Source organism: Lepidochelys kempii, chromosome 16, assembly GCF_965140285.1.
Source record: "Lepidochelys kempii isolate rLepKem1 chromosome 16, rLepKem1.hap1, whole genome shotgun sequence".
Classification (NCBI taxonomy): Eukaryota; Metazoa; Chordata; order Testudines; family Cheloniidae; genus Lepidochelys; species Lepidochelys kempii.
Genome location: NC_136395.1, coordinates 7,887,323 through 7,915,060, shown reverse-complemented (window position 1 = coordinate 7,915,060; position 27,738 = coordinate 7,887,323). Strand labels below are relative to the sequence as shown.

At 54.1% G+C, this 27,738-nt stretch overlaps 1 protein-coding gene across 2 annotated transcripts; it reads right to left on the bottom strand.

Annotated features, from left to right (window-relative positions):
- Window positions 1-1,104: 1,104 nt before the first annotated feature.
- On the bottom strand, window positions 1,105-27,489 carry TPRN (taperin). 2 transcript variants are annotated; one of them, XM_073314171.2, is made up of 4 exons: window positions 24,805-27,489; window positions 4,383-4,566; window positions 3,592-3,722; window positions 1,105-3,028 (listed from the first exon to the last, which is right to left on the bottom strand). In XM_073314171.2, the coding sequence occupies exons 1-4, from the start codon at window positions 27,427-27,429 to the stop codon at window positions 2,966-2,968; spliced, it is 3,003 nt and encodes a 1,000-aa protein (XP_073170272.2). In that variant the 5' UTR covers window positions 27,430-27,489; the 3' UTR covers window positions 1,105-2,965. The 2 variants fall into 2 exon arrangements, with proteins under 2 accessions (XP_073170272.2, XP_073170271.2); XM_073314170.2 differs by having other exon boundaries at window positions 1,105-3,722.
- Window positions 27,490-27,738: the final 249 nt, after the last annotated feature.

The following is a 27,738-nucleotide window of genomic DNA, read 5'->3' as shown; positions in this document are numbered from 1 at the left end:
AGCAAGGAGGAAGGTCTCCAGCAGGACTGCTCTGGGCAGCAGAATAGGAGGAAAGCACCTCCCCAGGGGGTTCCATTTGAACAAGCTCCCTGCGCCCTCGCCATTTCAACAGGGTCACACTTTGGTCCATGGCGGAAAGATCTGCCTGGTTCCAGCCAAGCATCTGTGGGCTACTAGGAATGCTGCTGCCACGCTCTCATGCCCTATAGACCTCCTGGTAACTGCAGATTAAATGTAGTTTGATTTATGCCAGTCGTTTTTCAAACATTTTAGGCTGCATACTTCTTTCCAAGTAACAGTCTACTGCATATGCCCATCTATCCATAGGTACAAGTCTTACTAAAGAAAATGCATTGTTCCCTAGTACAGGATTTTTCTCGTATACCCCCTGGCGAGAGCTCACATACCCCAGTTTGAAAACCACTAGTTTATGCTGTCCAAGTTCTCAGTGGAACTCCCCTTTCCGCACAATAAAGAGTGACTGCGTGGGAAGCAGAAGACAGGGAAAAAAGTTGGAGGGTGTATGACAAAGGAAGCAAGTTCAGGGGCTGGGCTGGCATTACAGCTCCTGTTTTTCTCCCCTTTGGGCCGGGTGAATCTACTCCTGTCCTCACCCTGCTCACCAGCCACCCCTCATTCCTTCTCAGCACCAGCTCTGGAGATTGGGCCTGGTGATCTTTCCAGGGGCTTGTTGGCCCTTTTTCTGCTTTAGAGGCTCTCCAAGCTGCAGCCCCTTCAAAGATCCTCCCATGGTCACTAACTCCCCTAAACCCTCCTCTGCTGACTCCCCCAAACTAATTCCCCTTATGGCCTATAGGGAAAGGCTCATCTGTCCATTGCACTCAGCACAGCAGGTGGCTAATTACTACGCACATCAACATGCTTAGTGTTTGGCAATTGGACCGGGGTGCAGTCAGTAAGAATTCCCATTCCTCTTCCCCTAAAAAGCTTAGAGGGCCCCGCACTGGCAATAGCATATGCTGCCCCCATACCCTTTCTGAGAATGAAGAGGATCTCTTGGGCTCCTGCTCTTATCTCAACAGAGTGTGTATTTCATTGAACACCTCACCACTGGTTAGCAGGGACAACCATCAGCACAGAGAGCTCACTGCCATGATATTTATTGGATCCCATTTATCAAACCACCAAGAAAGTTCTTCTGAATTTCTGTAATTCCAAAGTACTACAAATCACCAGGCAACAACACACGTGGGAGTCACATGGGTCCTTTCATCCGATTTGGAAGCACAAAGTGTTACAAGGGCAGAAAGGGGGCTGGGGGGGGGGGGAGTACTGGGCTCCTCCAGCAAACCTGGCAAAGTGTCAGTGGAGCAGTTGAGTTTTCAGAAGAAGCAGTTCCCAGTTAGGTCATGAATGCCAGAGGGTACATAGACACACCCTCCCCTTCTGCTTTGTATATGCTATTATCAAGGTAAGTGCAAGGTACACAAAAGATTTTCCATTCAGACACAATCACAGACAACTTGATTGGACACCGTCAGAAACGAACAAATGCATCAGTAGATTTAAATCAGAACGACACGAGCTTGGTCCTTTGGAGGAGGTGGTGGGCTCAGATACCGCCCTCCCATCCACAATGCCCAAAGAGGCCAACTCTATGCTGGCCACATTTCCTTTAATCCCAGGAGTACAAGTCACATTAGCAGCAATGTTCAGTTCACGAACATTGGTCTTTTACAGAGCGCACTATTCTGACCTTGAGTCTACAGTACTAGAGATGTGTCCACCAGCAGTGACAGAGCCTAGCAGACGGCATTGCATATTAGCTTGCATTACCAATTAGTGAAGGCGAATTATAGGAACCCCACAGAGAACAGCATATTTCTTGTTCAGGCCCCTGTGGAAGAAAGCAGAGAAATGGCCCTTTTGCACTTTGGAGCAGAGGCGTGAGAAAGGCCAGGTGCAGGTTTAACAGGGCAGTTCTCAATTCTGCGGCCTGCTCCGGGGCCAGGAGCACAGGCACTGGACATGGCTTGGGCCCAGCCGTTGGCACTTGGGGTCAGAAGCCAACCACAGCCGGGTGGAGAACAGGCAAATCACAGCAGGAGTCACAGTGCTTAGAGCTGAGACACCAACAGCTGAGCGAGGGAAGATCAAAGCTATCGCCAGTGCTTGGGAACTCTTTCAAGGGGCCAAGTCATGCAGGTCCAGCTGCCCACAGGGAGCGAACCAGCATTGTAGGCTGGGGACACTCCAGCTTTTATCGATCATTCTCCTACTGATCTGCAGCAGAGAACAATTTGCCCATTCTCCTACCACGCTTCACCCGCCATGTGCATACCCTGCTTTCAGCCAACCAGGCTGACTCACCGGGCTCCACAACAGCTGCATATCAGGCCCAGAAATATGCTTGGGCTGGGACTTCGCTATTCATCTCCAGCAGCCTCCAAGCTGAACACCAAAGTGGCAGCAGTGGCTCCTGTTGCAACGCAGCTCTCAGACCACAGCTGCTTTCCTGGGTCCAACTGCTAACCTGATTCACAGACAACCCCGGAGATCCCTCAGGTGCTCACACAGCAGAGACTTTCAACCAGAGCTTCCCCACTGAGAAGAGAGTCTCCAAGCCTTTCTAGAGCCCACTCTGGGTGTACCAAGGGGCTAGAGACTTGCTCTCACTAAGTCATTCGCAGAAGTCTATTGGCAGCTGCTCTTGAAGAAGGAATGTGTAAGGCCACAGGCAGAACATGTCAGCTACCTTGGAACTAGCAGGTGTCCCCCAGAATCCAGTGCAAATATTCTCCCAAAATACCCAGTGGCATCTAGTCCCCCTCAGGCAGCAGGGCCCATGACAAAGTGGAGTGGCTGCGGCCAGCAGCCCATTTCTGTGGTGCTTCAGAAAGTCTCCATCCCACGAAGTGCATCCGAGGACATTGAGAACAGAACACAGGGAAAGCTGCCAGGTTCTCTGCTGGGCAGGAGTGCTGCAGGTGGCATGGCCCAGGAGTCAGAAGTACAGGGCAGGCTCACTGCTGAAGTCGGAGAGGCCACTCTGATCGGCCGGGGTAAGCTACAGGAGAGAAGAGAGGAGCTGGGGAGTGGAAGCCTTGCGAGTCCTATGGCCAGGGGTGCCGATGTTTTGGGATGGCAGTGACTGATGGCCATGCCCCATTTCTGTGCTGAACATGCTTTATCAGTCCCCAGAGGAAGGCAGACAAGCTGGCAGCTGCATTAGTCTCCCCTATGCATACAGGCAGCAGGAGGCCACTGGCTGCAGCGGAAGCATCTGCTAGCCTGTCTGACCCTTGGCTCTGCTGTGGGCTCCCCGCTCCACAATGCGGCGTGGCAGGATCTCCCCCTCTCCTCTGCACCCCAGCACTAGGCCAGGAGCCGGACCACAGTAAGTGGGCTCAGGAAAGTACTGCTCTGAACCATGTCTGCTGATTGCAAGGTGGCCCCCCCCTCCTGGAAAGCAGAACCCTTCCTCCACCCCCACCCTCCAAAAAAAAAAAAGAAAAGAAAAGAAAGGCTGTTCATCCTGCCTCTGCCTGCCCAGTGCCCCCCGCACACGGACTGGGCAAGCCGGGAGGGCACGGGACTCTGCACGCCCCCCACCTCGCTCTGAACGCTCACCGTGACCTGGTTCCCTGGGGCATTGGCCTCTTTCAGGGGGGGCCCGGCAGCACTGGCAGGCTGCTCCTCGTATTCCTGCTCCTGCCACCTGCTGAACTCCACGGCGTGCTTTGGAGTGTAGCTGGAGAAACCTGCACGGAGGAGACACAGACGCTTCAGAGCTACTGACCAGAGCAGGACTCCAGCAGCCAGCCCAGCCGCTCCCCTCCCAAAAGGGGGATTTCCTCTGGGCCGCGTCATCCAACCCGCAGGGTCCAGCCCAGCCTCATGCACACGGGAAGAGGATTCACTGCCAGGCTCCCGTCAGGGGGTCATACAGGGGCTAGTGGAGGCCTGGGCTCCTAGGGTGGGGTCGAGCAGCTTCTGCCCCGGCTCTAGTGGCTGCAGCTGCCCCCTCTGCAGATGTCCCTGCGGTTACACTCAGAGGGGGAGCCAGCAAGGCAAGCATGACACTGCACAATCCACCGAGAGGGCCATCTCAAGTGGGAGGAGCTTGGGATTCCCCTCCCCCTGTTTGGGGCTTGTCCACATTAAATTCCTTTTAACGCCCACTTCTGCTCCGCTGCTCACAGGGAATTCAGGAGCCCTGCAGCCATTTGCCTATTCCTGTTCCCCAAATCCGCCTTGATCTGGGAGTGGGGTCAGTTCTGCTGGGCTGGCTGCAGAGAGCCTACGCCAAGCGTGTGCTGCCTAAACCCTGGCAAGTCCCCGAGAGCCAGCACTCCCAGCTCAGCCCATCCGTAGGGCAGGTCTGGAGCGGGAACAGGTTGGCGACAGATTGCCCGGCTCACCTGAGCTGGGCACGTTGGCATGCATGGTGCAGGTCGGGCGTGGAATGAACAGGGAAGAGGGCTTGTCCTCCTCATCGTCCTCCGCTTCTGAAGAAGACTCTTCCTCTTCCTCCTCCACCAGCGAGCTCTCAGAAGGGTACTCGAACGTGGTCTGCAGACTTGTCTCATTGAAAGAGATCTTCATCTGGAGAAGAAGGAGAGTCATTGGGAACCAGGCCACCGAGCCACCATTACCCACCCCAGCTCAGCCAGGTTGCTGCCAGCTGCCAGCAAAGTACAAGGACAGATGCTATGACTTTGCTCCTGCCTTAAGATGCACCTGCCCTACAAAGTGACCCCTGATTTGCTCACAGATCCAGCTTCACAGCACTATTTAAAGGGCAGACAGCAAACGGGAGCAGGACGTGCAGCCCAGAGCCCCCTCCCTGAGCCTCATGCTCTTAGCATGGGCTCCTTGCCTGTGATGGTACCGCCAGGGAGGAAGCCCTCAGAGCAAGCCAGGCCCCAGAGCACCGAACAGGTTCTGGGTCAAACCCGATCTTCAAATCCCAGCCAGAAGCAGCATCACCTTCAGAGCTTCCTGCAAGGAGCATCCTTTCCCCCAACAGATCGTCAAGCATGGCTCTGGCGGCGGGGGCTCACATGCATGCAGTGCATTACAGCAACCCAGTCATCTGGGACTCCCCCTCCATGGGCACAAGGGAGCAGCCCCCCTGCTCCAAAAATCAGGAAGTGACTCCCTACCCACAGGGGGCTCGGCTCCCATAGCACTGGGCCACCCCCAGCGCACCCCCAGAGTGCAGCTACAGAAGGGCCTGAACTCCAGAGTGAGACACCAACAGCTCCCTCCACCCCTTCTCACGGCGACTGCCAGCACGATGAAAATGCACATCCAGGGCAATTCGCCACAGAAAAGCCTGAGACTTCAGAGCACAGGCCCCTCGTCTCTGCCCAGGCACTCGACTGCCCCATCATGTGCAGGACCCACAGCGAGGCTGGGAAAGGACCCATCCACGAATATAACTACAGAGCCCCAGGGAGGCATCTGAGGCACTATAGGCCTATCCAACAGCAAGATGAGGCCACTGAGTAATGGGGGAATGGCCAAATCCTTCGCAATGAGAGCCCAAAAATGCCCTTGCCTGGAGCCAGCAGGAATCTCCAAGGGAAGATTAGCAACTTCCTGCACAGGCCAAACTGCTGGCTAGAACCTAGAGAGACCCGCTGCAGGGCGGGCTCCCCAACATGCCCACAGGCATCTCTGGTCAGTTTCCCCAATGCCGTTCTGGATAGCAGAGGAAGCAAAGAGTCTGATCCAATTATCTCGGCTCCTGCTCCAAGCAGCAGTGACCGGAACTGTTCACAGGGAGGGGATCTCAAAAGACAGAGGCCAGGAAGCAGCAGAGATCCCTGCCCTAATCATAGCAGCCATGGGGGCAAGGAGGGGACCTTACTGCTAGCCTGTAAGAGCAGGCGATAGGCTGGCACCCCACTTTCCTCCCACGACACCAGCCTTGCCCTTCCTGTTTTTAGCCTGAGCCAGCATGACACCCCAGAGGCACCTGCATCTTTCCAGCAAGGTCTGAGAATGGAGAAAGCACCTTCCAGCTGTGGTGGCATGAGGGCCCACTCCATGGAGGGCAGGCTGCCCTACCCTTTATGTGCTAGCGTGCCCAGCAGAGTCTCTTCCCCTTTGGCAGCTATGTATTATATGCCTCTCTGGAAGCTCAGCAGGCACCAGCTGGCAGCCAGCTGATGGCAAGATTCCATCACTGCTCAGCACATTCCAGGCAAGCAGGGCACCACTTAGTGTCCAGACTCCAACTTGCCAGGAGACTGGTCACAAGGAGGGGCTCCCTAGCTGTACTTAGATTTCTACGTCCAAGTGTTTTAATCACCTCTGTAGCTATTGGGGGGCAGTGCCTCCCCCTCAGTTGCCTCCCCTCAGCCCAGGAGCAGCTCTGACATGGGCCGGGAGTGCCCCCAGCACCTGCTGCCCCTTCCCTGCTACAGCTGCTCAGCAGCGCCCCCACCAGCTGAGGGAGCCGCAGGGAGACCTGGGCAGGAGCTTGACTAGCTCTGCCTGAGCCTAGGGCAGGTTCTGGCACTGGATGGCTCCCTGCCCCCACGCAGCCCCCGGGAGAGGTGAAACCAACCAGCAGTTCCAGTTCCTGATTCTCTGCCCCAGCCCCAGGCAGAGCAGCCTGGGGGGTTACCCTAACCCGCACCAGCTGGCATCAGTACCCTGGGGACCCCAATCCTGCTAGGGAAAGTTGGAGCACAGCCTGCCACTTCCCCTTCCACTTCTGATGCGCCCCTCCCAACATGCCACCTGGACCCAGGGCTGTGGGAGTGCTGAGGTCAGAACCAAACGCGCCAGTTCTTCGTCCATGGGGGAGCCCCCCCACCCCGCACCACAGGAATCACGGGTGTTCCTGCTCTGACTGTGACCCCTTGGCCCTGGGGCTGACGGGAAAGGTGCTGAAGGAGAGGGGATGGCATTGCTGCACACAGAATCTGGCATCATGTGGCTACTTAGGCTTGGTCCCTATGCTCACCATCAACTTGCACCCAGCCTCCCTAGGCACAAACAGCAATTGCTAACAGGTGTGCAAAAGGAGGCCCTGAGCAGGGACCAGATGGCCTCAGACTGGGGCATGGAGAAGGAGGAGGCTAGAATAAAAGATGCCCTATTGACATTCAGCCAGTTATGACAAGCGGAAGTTTGGGAAGGGATGGGAACCCTCCTGCTTCTGGACTTGGCCAGCAGCAGGAGACTGACTAGATGGCCCAAGTAGATCCAGGATGGCACAGCGGGGTACCACAGTTCCCACACTGAGAGCTGTACTCCAGAACAATCCTGCGTTGGCCTGGAGACAGGCATTTTCCATCCCACATTTGGGTTCAGCGATCTTAAGAAGCTCCGGAGCCCTACCCCACAATCCGGCTGCTCTGCACAGGCTACTTACAGAGCCAGTGAGTTAGCCAGTGTTGCTCCTGAATATGCCAGATCCCAAGGGGAGGAGAGGTGCCAGTCTCCAGCGGTTAACCTGGAGCTGACAAGGACAGAGGGACTCAGACTGTTGGATGGGGTAGACCCTGGAGGAAGGCAACTGAACAAATCCAATCATAATTCCATGTCAAAAGAACAGCTGGAGACAGACTAGCTAAGCCACTTGTGCAAGACTGCAAGGTGCCCTAAGTGGCATAAAGAACTCTGAGAAGAGAGAAAACAGTGGCCAAAATGCCCACAGCTGCAGTACTCCTGGGACCGGGGGCTGTTCCTGGTGCACTTTCAGGAAGGGCATAAGGGCGTCATTTTGGGGGCACACCAGACATTAGGTGAGGAGCAGTAAGCAGTGCAGGGGGGCAGAGAAGCTTCATGTGGAGGGCAGAACCCAGGGAGTAAGCAGAGAGCAGTAGAACATGAAGATTTCCTGAGAAATCTTGAGGCTGGGCAGGAGCACCAGGCAGGACTGCCTGAGCTGGATACTAGGCTGACTGGTTCCCCTTCGCCTCAGGTGGCGGGACTCTTTGGAGCTGAGCCCTAGCGACAGACAGGGATCGCTCTGCAAGATGAACGGTGCTGGCCAGCCTTACTACGCTTGCCCTGCCACAGCTTCATTTGCGAGAACTGCTGAGATACAGGCCTATGGTGGGGCAGTCCTCAGAGATGGACTGGAGGGACACTGCTGTATTGGTGACTGAGTGGACACTCAAATCCTCCCGGAAGCAGATGATATTAGAGAGAACTATGGAGCTGGTGGCAATAGGGGCCCTTTACAATTAGGACCAAGGAACAGTAGGGCTGATTCCGCTTGGAGAAAGCCTTATTAGGGTTCAGAAGGGTTACTGACCTAGGGGAAACAGCGGCCAGGAAGTGGAAGATGGGGTTGAGGGAATGCTAGGCACTCACTAGTACCGCATTGCTGTCAGACTCATTGTACATATGTGCAAGCAGCGTGTCAGCCAGTGTCCGATATTCACCCTTAAGGACTAAGAGCAGAATGACTTCCCCAGGCATCTGCATTCACACCATAGGCTCCTGGGAGCCATTACCAGACTTGGGACTTTCCCATGTCACAACTTGTCTCTGCTTCTGGCCAGCTGAGCAGCATTTTGACAGCCAGGTGCAGCCCAGCTGCTTTGACCTTCCTCCAACACAGGATGTTGAATTCCTGCCCCCATGCTTGTTATGAAAGGTCAGTGAGCAGGACAAACTCCATGGGAAGTGTGGGCACAAAACAGGTAGTCCCCCAGAAAGTCACGGGGGATAGGGGAGGTTAAGACTCAAGCTCACCTCTGTAGGCCACTCCACGTGCCACTAACCGGTTCTCACAGGCAGAGGCTGCGCGCCAAGCAGGTGGAATGAGCAAGCAGGAGTCTCTGGGACCCTGAAGAGAAGCAAAGAGTCGGGATGGGGTGGGAGTTCCCTACTGGCAATTGCAGCCAAGAAGGCTTCCAGCTGCTGCTCAAGGAAACAGGACTAAACAGATGAGAGCAAGAGACAACCCTGACCCCCCGTTACTGGTTTCTCCAAGAGGAGCCCTCTGCGCAGCTCTCCATCGTGGGTAGCACTCAGCCAGTGCGGCCCCATACTGCGAGTACTAGCCAGGCTGGGGTGGTCGGTGCCTGCACGCTGCACAAGACTTGGTGTACAGAGCAGAGATTACACTAGCGTACAGCGCCGCGGGCCACTGGAATTTTACTGGGCCTTCTAAAGCAGACGCCGTAAGTCTATTTGCTAAATTGGGAGCTGCAGACAGGTATTTCCAAGAACAGTTTGCTCTCTCCCCCCAGCAGTGTTTAGCAATAAAGTTATCCTTCTGCAGTTTTCTCATGATGGTTACATTATGGCTAGAAAGAAAAAAGGGAGTGTCTGTGTAGGCTTATCTTGGAGCCTTACACCCCAAGGAAAGGTGGAACACATGGGACTGGGGGGAGAACATCTCACATTCTTCATAAGGTGTTCAAACAGCAGCAATGCAGGAAACGGGTTCTAGATTGTGGAATCCCAATGCAAAGCCTCTAGCTAGCCTCTGCCTGGGATACGCAGGCTTCAGAAGGAAAGTCCAAAGGTACCAGCAGCCAGTTTGCTTCAGACAATTTTATTCCCAGGGGCAAATGTACTCAGGGCCTGGCCACAGGAGCTTACCAGTCTGTACATTTCAGCGGTGAACCCCCCGGTGCTGAAGCGCCGTTAGCAGAAGGGAGCAGAATGATGTCCCACACCAGGTGTAGCTGACTCAAGTTCTACTCTTATATCTTAACTGCAGGTGCTAATGTCTGCATGTTTCATTCCACCAGTTGCTTTACCCAGACCTATGCCACAAACTCCACATCCTAGACAGAAACATGTCTGAGCATTAATGCTTCATCCAGGGATGAAAGCCATCCCCCACTGAGCAGTGAGAATGAGGCTCTCAGGGAGGCACACAGTGCTGGTAAGCCAGGTGATGTTTGTATCCATGGTAAGTAACCTGTTTACTTGCCAAGGTTTCCAAAGTACTGAGAACAGAGCACAGTCTGATCCCAGAGGGGAGCAGGTTGTGCCTGCAGGCAGCATAACAGCCACACATGGATCCAACAACAATTTTTAATCTACAAAGAAATCCAGCCCCATAGTTTCGGGCAGTGCTGAATGGGTGAATGCACCAGAGTCCCAACCACACTTCAGTGTTCATTCTAGGCAGGGCGCGTCACAGCAGCCTTGCCCAAACCCCAGCTTTATGGTCTGCTCAGGCATTCGCCAGTCCCCCGCGTGGGCTGCACAAAACGTAACATTCTGCAAACTGAATACATATCACAGCTCCATAAAGGAGTCTGAATCCAAGTCTAACCAGGGACAGCTAGTGGCTGCTCTGAAGCAGACTAACACTTCAGGAGATAAAGATTCCCACCTCTGAAGAAGCTTTAGGGTTGTGTGGAAATATAGTCAGCTAGTTTAAACCTGCTAGTCCAGGGATGGGGTGGAGGATGGGACATGTGTCTCCACAGGCAGGGAACGACGATCCCCCACCTGTGCCAACAGTGCTGAGCAGTGGTGTCGCCGTGTCAGCCCCAGAATATTAGACTAGAGCTCCGCAGAAGCTGGTCTCTCACACCCACAGAAGTTGGTCCAATAAAAGATACTACCTCACCCACCTTGCCCAGTGCCAAGCAGGTCTGAGGTGAGAGCTGTCAATTATCTCAGAACCGTGGCAGCAGGGGAGTGTATTCTGTTACCTGCGCTTTTGGTAGGGGAAGCAGTTTGGGGTCATCTGTCATGGAAAGTGCAGATACCACCATGATCCCAGTCCAGCCTTCTGCACCTATCCCCCTACTCGGCCCTCTCCTGCAAATTGACAGGGGCTCCAGACTGTTCAGCTGTGCAGTACAAACACAGCTGAAGGGGCAGGTACTGATCCAAATTCTCAGTTCCAGACTCTCCCACTTCACTGTCATCTCCTGCCAGCTGGAAGGCAATGCGTGACAGAGCAAGGGCAGGTGCCATACCCTAGATTGCAGCATCTCAGAACAGGCAGCTCTATACATATGGGCATGTAACTACATGGGAGCCTTCACTGACACCAGCTAGCCATACCACCTACTTACTCAACAGCTAAGGACAATGCAGTCCCATTGTGAATTGCACAGGAACCTGTGACAAAATGAGAATTTTCTGAAGTATCTGTAGGAATCCTAGGTGTGCCTCAGTTTCCCTCTGCACTTTGCATTGTTGGAAAAAAGTTTAAGTTTCCTGCTCAAACAGCGCAGCTCGCAGGCGGTCTGGGGTGTCACCTGGCTGTCTAGAGGGGATGAATAGGGTCACAAAACAACTGGCTGAAACTGACCCCGAATCAACAGAGCATCCAGCAAGACAAAAACCACCGAGTGAACCAGCCACACCTGACACCAGAAAACCCTGAGAAGACCGGCAAGGAAGAGAGCAAGGGATGGAATCCATCACAGCTTGGCCAGCTCACCATGGCACTGGTTTGACCAGGGTGGACTATGGCTTAACCTCTGCCTCTCTGTGCCACGGAAGGACTGTCACATTATGTAGCCAGGTGACTAACAAATGGTTACCTTGGTTTTGAAAAGGCTGCCTGTGTCATGGTAAATGCTCTCTGAGAGCACTGCACCTGGAAGGAGCACACTACAAGCCTCCAGCAGGAGCCCAGTTGGGCTGGATTCGCTGCAGAGAGCCACAGAGAGAGGGATCGCTGGTGCCGAAGGCCCGGTCTTGGAAACCCTAGGCCTACCCCTGTGGAAGTGCCTGGGTTCTGGGAACCCAGCATACTAAACGGGTCACTCTCAAGAGACTGGTTACGGGGCTCGGCATAGACCAGACCCTGGGACTCCATGACATACGCCAAGAAGGTTTTCATGCAGACTAGAGACACTGAGGCTGGTCCCCTCAGGGTTACTTGACAGAAGGCGTCAGGGAGGTTATGTTACTGTGACAGGTGATGACCCAAGTATGGTGATTATAGAGCAGCTAAGTGCTGGTAGAACCTCATCTATGGAAGCTTGGAACAGCCTTGGAGAAGCTGGGAGTTTACATCCCTAGCAGCAGCCCTGTGGTAGCAGGGCATTTGCAGTGGTCCCAGGAGAGCCATCCAGATTATGGCCCTCCACCTTCTCGGAAAGAGGAGTTTTGCCCAACTAGAAGGGGGAATCTAAGAATGGCTGTCACAAGATTAAAACCCTTCCAATTTAAAACAAAGACTATGGACAACCAAGGGCAGATGGTTCAATCTCATTTTAGATTTAAAAAGCAGGCTCCGTGTCTTAGGTGGTGGAAGCCCACAGTAATGTGGGGATAGAAGAGCCTGGAACCGGTTCTGCCATCACAGGGTACAGATTGCACCACTAGGACTGCATCTCCAGCAGCCGCTTTAGGTCCCTGTAAGGGCTCTTCCTGGATTATTTTGCCAGTACCACTGAGCAACAAGCATTTTCCTGTCATACTCTTTGCTGAGGCAGGAAAGGTGTGAGTGTGAAGTTAGTTTCTCCTTGCTAGACTACTATGATGTCATCCCAGAATAGTCTGTCAAGAGCAAGTTCTGTTCAGTAACTAACACTCTTTTGCCCCATCAGTTGAGAGTCAGTGTTTTTACCTGCACAAAGTAATCCCAAGATTTACACTGGCTAGCACGCCAGGGAGCGCTGGGCTGCTGGCAGAGGAGAGTCTCTGTAGGATCAGACACCAATTCCCATGCCATGCTGCTCAAGAGAATCTCCCCTTACAAAGCCAAGCCACAAAGCTGCTTGGTGTAATCCATACACTGAAGCACATGGCAGATGGGAGTAAGGAACCCAGACTCGAAATATTAAACTTCACGTAAGAGAAGACACAGGGAAGAGCGCTTCAAATTCCTGGTGAGAAGAGACAGTGCAAGGAGAGAGGCATCGAGGGCATCAGGAAGCAGAGGTCTGTCAGAACTCAGCACTCTCTCAATATCAGCCCAAGCTGTGTTCCAACAGCCTCACAGCTCCACTGGGCAAATGGAGTTTGTTACTTGTGCGCTGCAGAGTGGCTATTCACCAAGCCTCAGGAGAATGACTACGCTCCCGGGCAGATCTGCAGGAAGAAAACTGGACTAGTGTCTTTGGCAGCTGAGTCAGTAACTTACCCGTTTAATGCAAATAATGTCTGTGCAACTTGTAAACATCTCCTTTCTCCACTTCCAAACAACAGATCTCATCCAAATACAGAGAAAGCAGGATAGAGTGAACTGCTATCCTGGCCCAGAGCCTGTCCACACATGGAGTTATTCTGGAAGAACTATGGCACTGTAACTTCACACCCTACGTTAATCCAAATGAACTTTCAACTTTTGCGGACAAGCCCCAAGACGCTTGATGCCATAGACAGGCCTGAAATGGAGATCTCTGTACAGCTAAAGAAGGATCCTGGCTTGTGGACCAGTCTGAGGTACTCCCTGTGTGCCGGGCTCATCGATATGAGGAACAACACAACCATGAGGCGGAACACCCCAAAGGGCTCCTTTACAGAGAAGGAGACTTTAAGAGGGTCACCATTCTGACCTTTAATCTACAGATGAACCGGAGCCTTCTGAGACCTAGAATGGAATAGAGGCCTCCTGTGTTCTAGGAAATACTGGGAATAGAATCCCCTTCCTATACTGGAGAGGAGCTTCTCCTAGTGTCCAGAACTAAAGGAGACAGGTGCCTGTCTCAGCATTTTGAAAGAGGGTTCCCTCAAAAAAAAGGGGGGGGCGCTTAGAGCGCGTCATGAATGGAATAACCTCACTGGAGAGTTTCCAGAAGTGATATGTTGGATGTTTGTTCTACAAAGAAACAAAAAGATGCTTCCCTAATGGGGAAGCCAGCGAGTCTCCCAAGTTGCATTGGAAGCTCCCAGGTGTGTCCTCAGACCTGCTGCTTCAACTACAAGCCATACAGTTTTCTTGGTGTTTGCTTAGGAAATCTAACTGTCTCAGAACAGAACCTTTGAGAGGTCTCGCTCAGATGGCTGCAGGCTAATACTGCTCGGCTTTCGGACAAGAGGATGGTGCTCTCCTGTAGCATGCCCAATACAAGTCAAAAGGACAGAGAGCAGACCAGGAATCTCATTGAATCAATCTGTCTTCATCTTTACCCAGGATCTCCCCAAAGACACACAGTATGGCTGCTAAAGGTTTCACTTCTCCAGGAACAGCTAGCCACACACCCACGGCCCAGGGATTATACTGCAGTTTAGCGGCATGTCTTCATCCCACTGCACAGGAGCAGGAACTTGGTTTTTATAAGAGTCGTTTTTCAACAGGTCAGTGTTCACCCTGCCGCATTTGCAGAGGCTGACCAGCAGCAACACACTGGAGCCAGCTGCAGACTAAGACAGCCCTGCAGCAGTTACATTCAGGTTTTCTTTGCTGACATAAGAGCTATGGGTTTTGTTGAACCTCTGCCTTTGTTTCCTACATGCGCAGATGGCAAGGAAGAGGTTCCTACTTGCTGGCACTCATGCCAATGCAGGGTTCTGAGCACACTGGGGAGGGCTGTTAGCAGGGACTAGAGAGAAAGACAGTCAAATGGAGCACTTGAGGAAGGGGGCATGCCAACCTCTTCCAATAGAGAGAGGGTCTGATCCAGCCCAGGGATTAAGGAGACAGATCAGAGATATTTTTAAACGTAATCCAGCAGCACCAGGGCCTTTCAGTCCCCACTCGAAGCCAGCTCTTGCCTCAGGGTCTTGCTGAGCCATGGTGAGCATCACAAGTTGCCTAAGCAAAAGAGAAGCCTCCTCTTTGTGTAACAGCTCCTTGCAGGGCAGGCAGTAGGCAGAGAGAAGGGGGTTGTGGGCAGATGCGGGGTAACAGCCCTTCTTCTAGAATGCAGACAGTCATCTTAATTGCTCTTTATTGGAGGAGCCCTTTTCCCAAGGCTACTCCCGGGGCTACAGTAACCCTCCCTCTGGCAGAGGGGAGCTACCGTAGCAACATACCCCCTTTCCTTTCCTCTCGGTCCTCCAAGCCAAGGAGGGCTGAATGCACCGCTCCCACTGCGCTCCTAGGCCCAAGAGCCAGGGGCTGGCTGGGGTTTGCAGCAGGGTGCCTGTTTCATGAACTCCCCCTTCTCTCACATCACAACCTAGGAACAGCAGCATTAGAGCAGAGCGGGCAGAGCGGCTGCTCCTGCAAAACGGCATCTGGCTCACAACTGACTAAGAGGGCCGAGGTGCGGGAGGTAATAATTTTTATGAGTGAGAGAGAGACAAGCTTTCGAGCTACACAGAGCGCTTCTTTGGGTCTGGGAAAGGCACTCCGAGGGTACGTCTACACTGCAATTACACACCCACAGCTGGTGTGACTGGCTAAGATGACTGAGATCAGCAAATCGGGAGTCTGCCCACCCGGAACTGGATCTCTCCTGAAACCGGACTTTGACCACAGAGCCCATTCATCACTCCGCTTTACAACCCACTTCACCCTCTGGTGTGTATTACAGCCTTGACCCTGCAGGCAGTAGGTGTGTTCTTCCCAGCAGTAATAGGAACCTTAGTCAGCTGTACTGGTGCCTGCAAGGCAGCAGAGCAATGGTAGGAATCCATTCCTGGGCAGCCGCACTATGCTAAGGTCACATTTCATATCACCCTGTGAGGCTCCATCATGCAGAGGGGGTCGTGTACACTAGGGCTGGAGGGAACAATTTGCCAACACAGCTACCAACTGTTCAGCTCCATTGGCATTACAAGCTGCAGGAAGGACTCCAGGAGGCCACCAGTATTTTAAGGACCATGTCATGTAACTCTGCTAAGAGCAGGTCTGCACAACGCTGCTTCGAGGTTTGTGGCTGCCAGCACCTGGCCTGCATGACAGCTCCAGCATGTCCCACTGATTCAGTTCTGCTGGGGATACCTGGTAGGGCAGCGGTTCTCAAACTTCATTGCACCACAACCCCCTTCTGATAACAAAAATTACTACACAGCCCCAGGAGAGGGGACCGGAGCCAAAACTTGCCCAAGCCCCATTGCCCTGGGTGGGAGGGCCCAAGCCTAAGCCCTGCTGCCCATGCAGCGGAGCTTGGGCTTTGGCCCCAGCAAGTCTAACGCCAGCCCTGGTGACCCCATTAAAAACCCACTTTGGTGGCCCAACCCACAGTTGGAGAACCACTGTGGTAGAGCAACTGAAGGACAGATTGACTGTCGAAGCACCATTGTGCAGACCTGCTCTGAGCAGGGTTACATAGCATGGTCCTCAAAATACTTGTTCCTCATTCCACGAAGGGGAACATTTTAATCCTAAATGGACATTTGCATTCCACATTTTAAGCAGTGCAGTGACATTAGAAAATACAGCAGGTTGGAATGTGGCATGCATGTCTGCAGGGAGACGGACTATCTCCAAGAAGAGCCTTTCACAAGCAGCAGTAGGAAAGCAGAGGGTTTAGATGGTTTCAAATCTGAAGGATCTCACTTCTGTATCTGTACATGGCTGCAGCTCAACCAATGCCGCAAGCTCCACACTATGAAAAACAGAACACGTCACACTAATGCTGGGACCACTGCTGGCTCTCCAGCCATTCCGAGTCCTGCTCATCACTCACCAATCCTCAGATGGCCTGGTGCCTAGTTAGAGACAGGCTCTCCAGCAGTACCCCCAAGGACTGGATGCTCACTGGGGACCAGACACCTCCTAAGACTCAGGGTGCAGCTCCAGAGCTGGAGACACAAACCTCCGAATACATAGTTCTACACCACGACCTACAGGCAGCCTCACAGCCAGAGGAAAAAGGAAGTCTTCAAAACAAGACTAACATCTCCCTCCCACAGAGGCCTCCCCCTTTCTTAAGCAGCTTGCAATCCTTGCTGTCAGCTAGCACAGACATGACAGTCAACGATCAGGTGCTTGAGAGAAACCTAGATTCGTATCTTGGCTTTGGCGGATGACCAGCCTCAGAGAGAGATTGGGTCACATGAGCTCACTGGGGATAGGTATTACCCCACCATCTCCTAGGCATTTGATATCCAATATCCCTCCCTTCCCTGCAAAGCCCAGAGGATCCACATCCTGCAGCGAAGCCCAGCTCTCCTTCCTGAAGTTGCTGTTCTTTGAACGGCCTGCTATTCTGTTTAGGTCCTTGTACCACTTCTAGGCTCGTGGCGTATGAGACACCCTATGCTGAAAGGACAAGCCATCTGTTAAGGACAGGAGAACACCCCCAGCCTGCCAGAATAATCAAATTAGTTAATTCCTCTCTCAGCACACATAGCCTGCTCCTCACCACAGCATCTCACAGGTGAGCCGGTTGTATGAGCAGATAGCCCGACTTGTGGGTTCAGATGGAATATACTTGCCACACTGCACTTTGCTAGACGGCTCTGCTTGAGCCTTTCTGGCTTTAGGATGCAAAGTGTGGTTGAAACATCCAACTCTAAAATCATTTGCTATACTTTGGAACTACCTGGGTAAGGCCTAAAGGACCCTTGTACAGGAACAGGAAACAACTCACATGTGCCAGACCCTGCACCTATGTGGCACCCAAAACACCACATGTTATTGTAAGGTCATCTCAGCCTTTATTTCAGGGGAACAAGCTCTATGGAATCAGAAGAAAAACAGAACCGCAGATAAACAAGCCCCCAGGTGAATTTCTCTTCCCCCCTCTCCCACCTCAGGTCTGGGGCAGGAAGAGAAAGGGTGGCCCTGGTCCAGTCATCTAATTCTCAGCTGAGCACTGCACTATGCCATCTTTGGGTATGGATGACAGCATGGCAACAAGGAAGGATACTCCGTCTCCCATCAGCCAGCAAGTAGAATGAGATCAGCTAATCACAAAATGCCTGTAAAATACGTCAGAGCAGGAAACAAGCTGTCGAGATTCTATGCATTCTGCAGAGATATGGCTGTATCTGCACATTCCACAGCGGGCACAGTAATGCAGGCCCTATCCTTACTGTTTCAATATTACTCATTAAACTAAGTATAACACTAAACAAACAGCTCCATCAGATTTTACGGCGAACACACAGAAGGGCACGTTTACCATGAAAATATATTACTTCAAAGTCAGAGAGAGGTTCCTCTCCTGTAGAAGGACTTTTCCCACACAAACCATTCACTAGAAAAGCAGAATTTCACTGTGATCAAGTTTATTGTAAGTTGTTAAAAGGGAAGTCACTTTACCTGCATTCCTGGAAACCATGTCCAGGCCTGGTGCTCATTCCTTATAGTTAAGGCTGCGAGTCTCTCACTGAAGTAACGGATTCTGTGACTTTCCATGACTTTTGCAGCAGCTGGTGCTGGCTTAAGGGCTGCCTGGCTCGGGTAGCCCCTGGGCCAGCAGCAGCAGTTTGGGTGTGAGTGAGAGGGGGCTCAGGGCTAGGAGTTGGGAGGTATGGGGGGCACTTACCTCAGGGTGGGGGGCTCCCTGGCTCCCACTGGCATGGCCCTGCAGCTCCTAGGCAGAGAGGCATGGGGGTGCCTGCAGGCCCTGCCCCTGCAGCTCCCTTGACTGTGGTTCCCAGCCAACGGGAGCTGTGCAGCCAGCTGGCCCCTCCGCCGCCTAGGAGCTGCAGGGACACAGAGCCCCTGCCAGCCCCACCAACCCTCCCCCCCCCAGCACCAGTGGTGGGCCCAGGCCACTGCCCGCCTCCCTCCCCCCAGAACCCACAGGGTCCCGGGGCACCTCCCGCACCAGTCACAGCGCCCCCAGACCGTCCCCTGCAGAGCACCCATGGCCCCCCGCCCAAGTTTTAGTTAGGGGTACATAGTAAAAAAAAAGTCATGGACAGGTCATGGGCCGTGAATTTTTGTTTACTGTCCGTGACCTGTCCATGATTTTTACTAAAAATACCCGTGACTAAAATGTAGCCTTATAGTGTGTTGACAAACGGGGAAGTGTGCTAAGAGCTACAATAATGATTCAAGATCCACAAGACAACGAGAGGCTTAGAGAATCATAGAATATCAGGGTTGGAAGGGACCTCAGGAGGTCATCTAGTCCAACCCCCTGCTCAAAGCAGGACCAATCCCCAATTAAATCATCCCAGCCAGGGCTTTGTCAAGCCTGACCTTAAAAACTTCTAAGGAAGGAGATTCTACCACCTCCCTAGGTAACGCATTCCAGTGTTTCACCACCCTCCTAGTGAAAAAGGTTTTCCTAATATCCAACCTAAACCTCCCCCACTGCAACTTGAGACCATTACTCCTTGTCCTGTCCTCTTCTACCACTGAGAACAGTCTAGATCCATCCTCTCTGGAACCACCTCTCAGGTAGTTGAAAGCAGCTATCAAATCCCCCCTCATTCTTCTCTTCTGCAGACTAAACAATCCCAGTTCCCTCAGCCTCTCCTCATAAGTCATGTGTTCCAGACCCCTAATCATTTTTGTTGCCCTTCGCTGGACTCTCTCCAATTTATCCACATCCTTCTTGTAGTGTGGGGCCCAAAACTGGACAGTACTCCAGATGAGGCCTCACCAATGTCGAATAGAGGGGGACGATCACGTCCCTCGATCTGCTGGCTATGCCCCTACTTATACATCCCAAAATGCCATTGGCCTTCTTGGCAACAAGGGCACACTGCTGACTCATATCCAGCTTCTCGTCCACTGTCACCCCTAGGTCCTTTTCCGCAGAACTGCTGCCTAGCCATTCGGTCCCTAGTCTGTAGCTGTGCATTGGGTTCTTCCGTCCTAAGTGCAGGACCCTGCACTTATCCTTATTGAACCTCATCAGATTTCTTTTGGCCCAATCCTCCAATTTGTCTAGGTCCTTCTGTATCCTATCCCTGCCCTCCAGCGTATCTACTACTCCTCCCAGTTTAGTATCATCAGCAAATTTGCTGAGTGCGCAATCCACACCATCCTCCAGATCATTTATGAAGTTATTGAACAAAACCGGCCCCAGGACCGACCCCTGGGGCACTCCACTTGACACCGGCTGCCAACTAGACATGGAGCCATTGATCACTACCCGTTGAGCCCGACAATCTAGCCAACTTTCTACCCACCTTTAGTGCATTCATCCAGCCCGTACTACTTTAACTTGCTGACAAGAATACTGTGGGAGACCGTGTCAAAAGCTTTGCTAAAGTCAAGAAACAATACATCCACTGCTTTCCCTTAATCCACAGAACCAGTAATCTCATCATAGAGAGCTCAAGATCTAAGAAAAGATCAAGAGGCAATTTGATCAGTCTAAGTTCCTACAAAGGGAGAAGATATGACATTGGACATGCAAACATGCATGCGCATGGTGCCAAGGAATGCTTACCAGAGGCACCAGTGAACACAGTGCAGATCTATGAAGTGTTCAAAGCACAACAGGGACCAGAAGGAGAAGGCGCACACTAGGCATGGAACCAAACTACTGCCAAGAAAGGGACTCTCTTGAAAAAACCTGTCCTCTAAACCAGTGTTTCCCAAACGAGGGATGCCGCTTGTTCAGGGGAAGGCCCTGGTGGGCCGGGCCGGTTTGTTTACCTGTCACGTCCGCAGGTTTGGCCGATCGCAGCTCCCACTGGCCGCCGTTCGCTGCTCCAGGCCAATGGGGGCTGCGGGAAGCGGCGCAGGCCGAGTGACATCTCCTGCTGCTGATTGCTCAGTTCCTCTCCCTGCTCAGGCCTCTCTCCTCGTACACAATGCCACCCTTCTTGCACCAGCCCCCAAGTTAACTCCGGTGGACTCCTATGTAGCTGTGTGGCCTCCAGAAGCAGCAGCTAAGCTGGTTCTTTCTATTTCCTACTGCTTTTACAGACCTCCAGTCCATGAAAAGCCAGGACACCTGAAGCAGCAGCAAGAACCAAGAAAATACAGCTCTCCATAGCCCATGGTGAGGAAGCCACTGGTACACAAGGTGCTGAGATGCACTCTCCCCCTGTAATATACTGCCAAAGCCGAGATCAGAGGTGCTGCGCTCCTTAAATATAAATGAGAAGAAGCTGCTGGTAGGGGCTCAAATTTTGGAACTTGCAGCACCCACAGCCTGGATTTGTTAACCTCCTGGGCACAGCACAAAGCACATTTTCTCCCCTTCCCTGGTAAGGAGGGTGTGAGCTCAGGTGGATCTACCTACGTCCAGTCCTTTGTCAATGTTTTTGAGTGGCACCTAGGAATGGAGCTTAGGCATCTAAAGAAATAAATTGTTCTTCCACAAACTGCAAGTGAAAGTTGACAAAACTGTCTTGTGAGCAACCTCCTCACTGGTAAGTTAGCAGCAGAGACTGAGGTCTGCATTTGTTCAGATACACTGCTAGTTTGTAGTCATCAAAAGCAAAGAGACAAAACTCACTGATAGATAGACTGTCAAAAGCAGAAACCTCCAAGGTATAGACACCACATACATTCATAGGAACACAGGAATGACCAGTCCAGATCAGTGCTCTGTCCAGCCCTGTACCCCGTCTGAAAGTGGCTAGCAGCACACGCTTCAGAGGAAGGTGTAAAAGACCCCCCAGGGGTGGAGGGGGTATAGCTTGATATAGCTTGTCCACAGGGAAAATTTCCAGTATTGGTTAGCTTACGTCAGATATTGTTTAGCTTATGTCATGAAGCAGGAGAGTTTATAGCATTAAAGTTATCTCTGGAGGTTCTCATTATCCATATAAGTACCCAGTCCTTTCCAAATCCTTGTACACTCTTTGTTTCAATACCCTATTGTGGTAGTGAGTTCCACAAGCTAGCTATGTATTATGAAATTTATTTCCTGGTATACATTTATTCCCTTTCAATTTCACCAAATATATTTGTTCTTGTATTAGGAAAGGGTAAACTGGAGTGCCTGATTGACCTTCTCTCTTATGCTTTGTTTTATGTCTCTTTCATGACCCTTCTCCTTTTCAGTCCCAGTCTTGTCATAAGTCTCTCTCTAGGCCTCATCAATTTTATCACCATCTCTGATGCACCCACCCCATCCTCTAATTCAGGGGTTCTCAAACTGGGGGTCATGACCCCTCAGGGCAGGGGTAGTCAATTATTTTTTGTCAAGGTCCAAATTTCTTGGTCAAGGTATAGGCAAGGTGCAGACTCCAGAGAAAATAATTATAACAAGTAAATAAAAAGATTTTGGGGTCTGCCTCTACTAAAACATTTGCAACAGGGTGATCTGAACCAAGTGTAAGCTTACTTTGCTGAAGACATTCCACATAAGGGCATATTATTGACTTCTGAGAATATTACAGTGCCTTCAGGTACCATTTTCTATCATGTTCTGTACATCAACTAGTTTGCTTTTTTGACTGCCACTGTACATTAAGCAGAGATCTTCATTGAGCTCTCTCTCAGGTGCTTTATTTAGACTCTAGCTCTGTGTCTGAGTAGTTCAGGTTATTCCCTCCAGCACATGTTACTTTGCATTCATCAACAGTGAGTTTCATGTCATCCTGCTGTCCATTCATCTAACTTTGTTAGGTCCTACGTCTTCTATAAACTGATAAGTTTGTGCCACTGTATGCTGTCCAGGACAATGAACATTAAACAGTGAAAAATACCAAAGCTGCTGTACTCTCTAGCTAATTTTCCACATTCAATTCATCCAATTCAGAAGTTTCCTCTAAAGATTACACCTGCTTGGGCCACCCTGTGGACTATTTCCCTCAAAATCTGCGTTAGGGTTAGAGGTTTAGCAAGCGAGATGTATTCCTACTGTAATTCCCACTTTGGTTTGGTAAAGACAAAAGCTATTTGGTAGCATGTTTCAAACCTAGAAGTCAGTGACATTATAAGCGCTTCACTACTAGGCAATACAACAATGTATTTTAGCATTAGATACTGTAACAATTCAAGCCTGCTCCTCTGTCTAGATCAGTGGTTCCCAAACTGGGGTTTGTGTACTCCTGGGGGTTCACAAAATGTTACAGGGGGTTCTCAGGGAAAAATTCCCTAATGGCGGACAGAGCTATGGGACCCCGGGGCAGCACTGGGCCAGCAGCCAGGAGCCCCTGGATTTCCAGGACCGAAACAGATCAAAGCAAGCCTATCTATCACACTGAGGAGATTTAAACTTCAAGACTCCTTATAAGAAATAAAAAGGGAGGTGGATATTTTTTGCTGTTTTTAAAATTAAATAGGCAGCTAGTATTGATTTTAAAATTATGAAGAACAAGTTTAAGCTTTGTTGTAACGTGTGTTGTTTGCCTGGACTGCTCAAGACCTGAATGCTTGTGTAGGAGGAACTCTGAGTTGGCTTCTTAAATCCCTTCATGCTGTTTCACACTGATACTCCTTGATGAAACCTAGGAGCCTTGTCTTATAACAGGCTTATTCAAAGTGATACAAGCTACGAAAGTGAGATCTTGGAAGAGTGTTGCCATTTACATAATGTAATACAAATATTGTAATGAAATAATAATAGTGTGTAATAAGCATGTCATAAAAACAAATTTTATATTTCCAAGGTCCCTGCTTTTATAATTTATACTCAGGTAAAGGAGAAAATCCCTGGAAATATTCCTTTTTAGGAGGGGGTTCGCAAGATTTCACATTTTAGTGAAAGAGGTTCATAGGTGGTTAAAGTTTGGGAACCAAAGCTCTAGACCGGGGTGGGCAAACTACAGCCTGCGGGCCAGATCCTGCCCCTCAGGGCTTTGGATCCGGCCTGCGGGATCGCCCCCCGTGGTGCCGCAGACCCCGCGCCACTCTCAGAAGCAGCCAGCACCACGTACCTGGGGTCCAGGGGCGGGCAGAGGGCTCCATGCATTGCCCTTGCCTCCAGGCACCGCTCCGCACTGCTCCCATTGACCAGGAACCGGGAACCGCGGCCAACGGGAGCTTGGGGGAAATACCTGAAGGCGTGGCAAGGCCAGCACACAGAGCCCTGTGTCCTCCCCTCCCCCAGGGGCCGCACAGAGACGGGGTTCCGGCCGCTTCCCGGAGTGGCACAGGGCTGGGGCCAGGGCAGGCAGGGAGGGAGCCTGCCCTGGCGTGCACCACTGCCACTCCGGAGCCGCTTTAGGTAAGTGGCGCCAGGCCGGAGCCCGAACCTCTTCTGTACCCCACGCCCCCCAACTCTGCGCCCCAAGCCCCCTGCCTGCATCCCAACCCCCTCCCCTGAGCCCCAACCCCCTCCCCTGGGCCAATCACTTGCCAAGCCCGTTCCTACACACCGCACCCCCTCCCATACCCCACACTCCCTCCTGCACCTCAACTCCCTGCCCCAGCCCTCTATACATTTTCCCCACCCAGATGTGGCCCTTGGCCCAAAAAGTTTGCCCATTCCTGGTCTAGACCATTATATCAATATAACTATCCCTGTGACATGATTCTGAATCCCAGCCCCACAAGGGCAAAGTCAGCTCCCAACTGGTAAAAAGATCTGGCAGTCACTATGTCTTTCAAAGCCACTTGACAGCAGTCCAGGCTGGCATATGTATTTCTTGGAGTTATTCAGAGCTGTATGTAGATTCCATCCTAAACAGAAGGCACGGGGGTCTAATCTCAAAAGGAATTAAGACGGAGCTGACATCCCACATGCTCTGCCCAGTGGTGTGGCCATACTAATCCCTGAGCCACTAACAAGACCTCATTAACTCAGACAAGAAGCCAAGTTTATGTCGCCTCATTAGAGCCGCAACTGGTAGCGAGCTCAGGGAGGGAAGCGCGGTGCTATAGCGCACATTCGACACAGCCTGCAGCGCTGGAAAAAAGTTAGGTTCAACCAACCTCGCTATCTGACTCCTCACTTTCTACTCGTTCCTGTGAATGTTCTTAATTCGTTCGGTTTAAAAGGCATCTGAAATGCAGCCTGACTGGGAAAAGTGACTGTGGCACACCCCAAGGGCTGTCTCCCGCTCTGAAGATGTACGTAATGAAACAGAACCCTTCTCAATCTCCCAAGGGCTGTGCTGGCTTCACAGGAGCAGAAGCCGTTACCACTTCTATTGCCTTCCTACCACACACACAGCAGCTGGGACCAGGAGCCGCATGGAGTCACTTTTCTGAGCAAAGCCACCCTCCAAGCACTCCCATCAGGTTACCTTTTTGCGGCGACAGCCCATCTTGCTCATGCAGGACCTCTCCAGGGACAGGTAGCCGCCGATCACCTCGATCTCATTCACAGTGGGGTAGCGCTTTTTAAGCAGTGGCCCAAGATCCAGTTGGGGCGCACCAGGGCTCCCCAAGGTTTTGCCCTTGCTTCTGCTTTCCTCATTGTCTTCCTCTTCCGATTGCTGGGCTTTGCTGGCTCCACTGTCGACCTCCACCCCAGAGCTGGGTGGCTTCCTTTTGGGCACTACGGTGAACGTATTGCCGCCTCTCTGCTGGAAGGCGGAGGAGGCAGGGTGGGGTATGTACAGGGGTATAGCAGAAGTCTCCATTCTCAAGTCTGAGGTAGCTTCTTGGGGCTGCTCTGAGTCCTTCAGTCCTGCAGCTGGGTCCATCTCCTGGGGCAGGCCCCCAGTGTCCAGCTCCACAATATCATCATCAATGTAAGTCACAGGCACCAAGAGCTTTTGAGGGGCCTGTGGGGGGGTTATGGGCTCCCCCTGCTGCTCACGCTGAGGCTTCAAGGGGGGCATGGCCCCTGCAGACTCCGTCAGACGCTGCCCCCGGCCGTGGTGGGGCACAAAGAGGAAGGAGTTCCGTGAGTTCAGGCGCAGATTGGCCAGTGCCTGAGCTTGGAGATCATGGGCAGGGATGGTGGCCAGGTCTGGCTTGGGGGCTGGGCAGATCTCAAAGGAGCCCCCGTCCCGGAGGGCAGACGCAGAGAGCGGCTGGAGAGGGCTGGGGGTGGCACTGGATTGGGATGGCTGGATCTCTTCGCTCCTCTCCGGCTTTGGCCTTATGTTGTCTCTGGCAAGGGAAACGCTTGGCGATGGCTCCAGAGGCGCCTTAACACAGGGGCTCCTGCCCCCTGGGCCGGCACTGTGCTCCACAGGGCCGTTGGTGAGTGGGGCACAGCTGCCTGGACGGAGACCCCGGGGAGTGACAGTGAAGGAGTTAGAGCCGATCTTGTGCAGGAAGCCATAGGCCTGGGAGATGCCCAGGGAGCCCGGGACCGGCTGGGGGGCAACAGGGCTGACTGGGGAGCCCGGGGCCTGCCGGTTTGGAGGGCTGGCTGGGAGGACTGGGGCTGGCCAGGGGGCAGCAGGGCTGACCGGGACCGGCTGGGGGGCAACAGGGCTGACTGGGGAGCCCGGGGCCTGCCGGTTTGGAGGGCTGGCTGGGAGGACTGGGGCTGGCCAGGGGGCAGCAGGGCTGACCGGGACCGGCTGGGGGGCAACAGGGCTGACTGGGGAGCCCGGGGCCTGCCGGTTTGGAGGGCTGGCTGGGAGGACTGGGGCTGGCCGGGGGGCAGCAGGGCTGACTGGGACCGGCCGGGGGGCAGCAGGGCTGACTGGGACCGGCCGGGGGGCAGCAGGGCTGACTGGGACCGGCCGGGGGGCAGCAGGGCTGACTGGGACCGGCCGGGGGGCAGCAGGGCTGACTGGGACCGGCCGGGGGGCAGCAGGGCTGACTGGGACCGGCCGGGGGGCAGCAGGGCTGACTGGGACCGGCCGGGGGGCAGCAGGGCTGACTGGGACCGGCCGGGGGGCAGCAGGGCTGACTGGGACCGGCCGGGGGGCAGCAGGGCTGACTGGGACCGGCCGGGGGGCAGCAGGGCTGACTGGGACCGGCCGGGGGGCAGCAGGGCTGACTGGGACCGGCCGGGGGGCAGCAGGGCTGACTGGGACCGGCCGGGGGGCAGCAGGGCTGACTGGGACCGGCCGGGGGGCAGCAGGGCTGACTGGGGAGTCCGGGGCCCGCCGGTTTGGAGGGCTGGCTGGGAGGACTGGGACCGGCCTGGGGGCAACAGGGCTGACCGGGGACCCCGGGAGCAGGAGTGGCCGGGGGACGGCGGCGCTGACCGGGGAGCCCGGGACCCGCCGGTTTGGAGGGATGGCCACGGGGACCGGGACCCGCTGTGGGGCTGCGGTGCTGACCGCGGAGCCTGGGACCTGGGCCGGCCGGGCTGGGGGGCTGACGGGGGAGTTTGGCACCGCAACTAGCGGGCCGGGCTCTGCGTCCCTGCTCCGGCGCCGCCGGCCCCGCGGCCACTGGTCAAACTTCTGCAGCAGGCGGCTGACCCGGCCGGGCTCGGTCGGCTCGTAGACGAAGACCTGGGCGGCGCGGATCTCGGTGAGCGCCGAGCCCTTGCGGGCCAGCAGGTCCCGGAGCGGGTCGCGGCCCCGCGGCGAGGCGGCAGGCAGCGGGTCCCGGGCGCCCTCCCCGGCCGCGAAGCAGGCGGCGTCGGCGTCGGGCTGGGACTCGATGATGAGGATGTTGTCGGCGCGGATGGTGCGGATGCCGGGCACGGCGCTGTACAACTCCAGCAGCTCCTGCAGCGGCCGCCCCGCGCCCCGCCGCCCGCCCCCGGGCAGCCCCTGCCGCAGCCGCCGCCGCTCGCTCTCCAGCCGCATGAAGGGGTTCTCGCGCAGCGGGCCCAGGCTGTCGGCCAGCACCAGCCGCTCCTCCGGGGGCGCCGGGCCCGCCCGGCCCCCGCCGCCCGGCTCCGGCTCCCCGCCCGCGGGCGGCCCCGCCAGCTTGGCCCGCTTCCGCTCCAGGATCTCCCGCTTCCACACGGGCAGCGCCGGCCCGCCCGGCGCGGAGAGCGGCGGCTCCATCGTGCCAGCGGCGCGGGGCGCTGGGCAGCACTGCCAGGCCCCGCGCGACCCGCCGGCCGCCTCCCCACCTGCGGCCCCGCCCTCTGCCCGCCCATTGGGCGGCGGCGGCGGCCCCGCCCCCTCGCGCCCGAGCGACCCCGCCCATTGGGCCGCACTTCCGGCACGGCGAGGCCGGCCATTGGGCTGCCAGTTGCGGGGGAGAGGCGTGTCTTGGAGGGCGGGGCGGAGTCGCCCCCCGTCCCCGGTCCGGCGGCCGCGCTCCCTGTGTGCACGGCAGGGGGCGCTGCCCCCTCCCACCGGGCTGCGCTG

Excerpts from the sequence above, each read along its gene's own strand:
- TPRN (XM_073314170.2), bottom strand. The coding sequence starts at position 27,429 with ATGGAGCCGCCGCTCTCCGCGCCGGGCGGGCCGGCGCTGCCCGTGTGG. Across the intron at positions 4,567-24,804 it reads TGGGCTGTCGCCGCAAAAAG|ATGAAGATCTCTTTCAATGA; the intron begins GTAACCTGATGG and ends CTTCTTCTCCAG. Across the intron at positions 3,723-4,382 it reads TGCCAACGTGCCCAGCTCAG|GTTTCTCCAGCTACACTCCA; the intron begins GTGAGCCGGGCA and ends TCCTCCGTGCAG.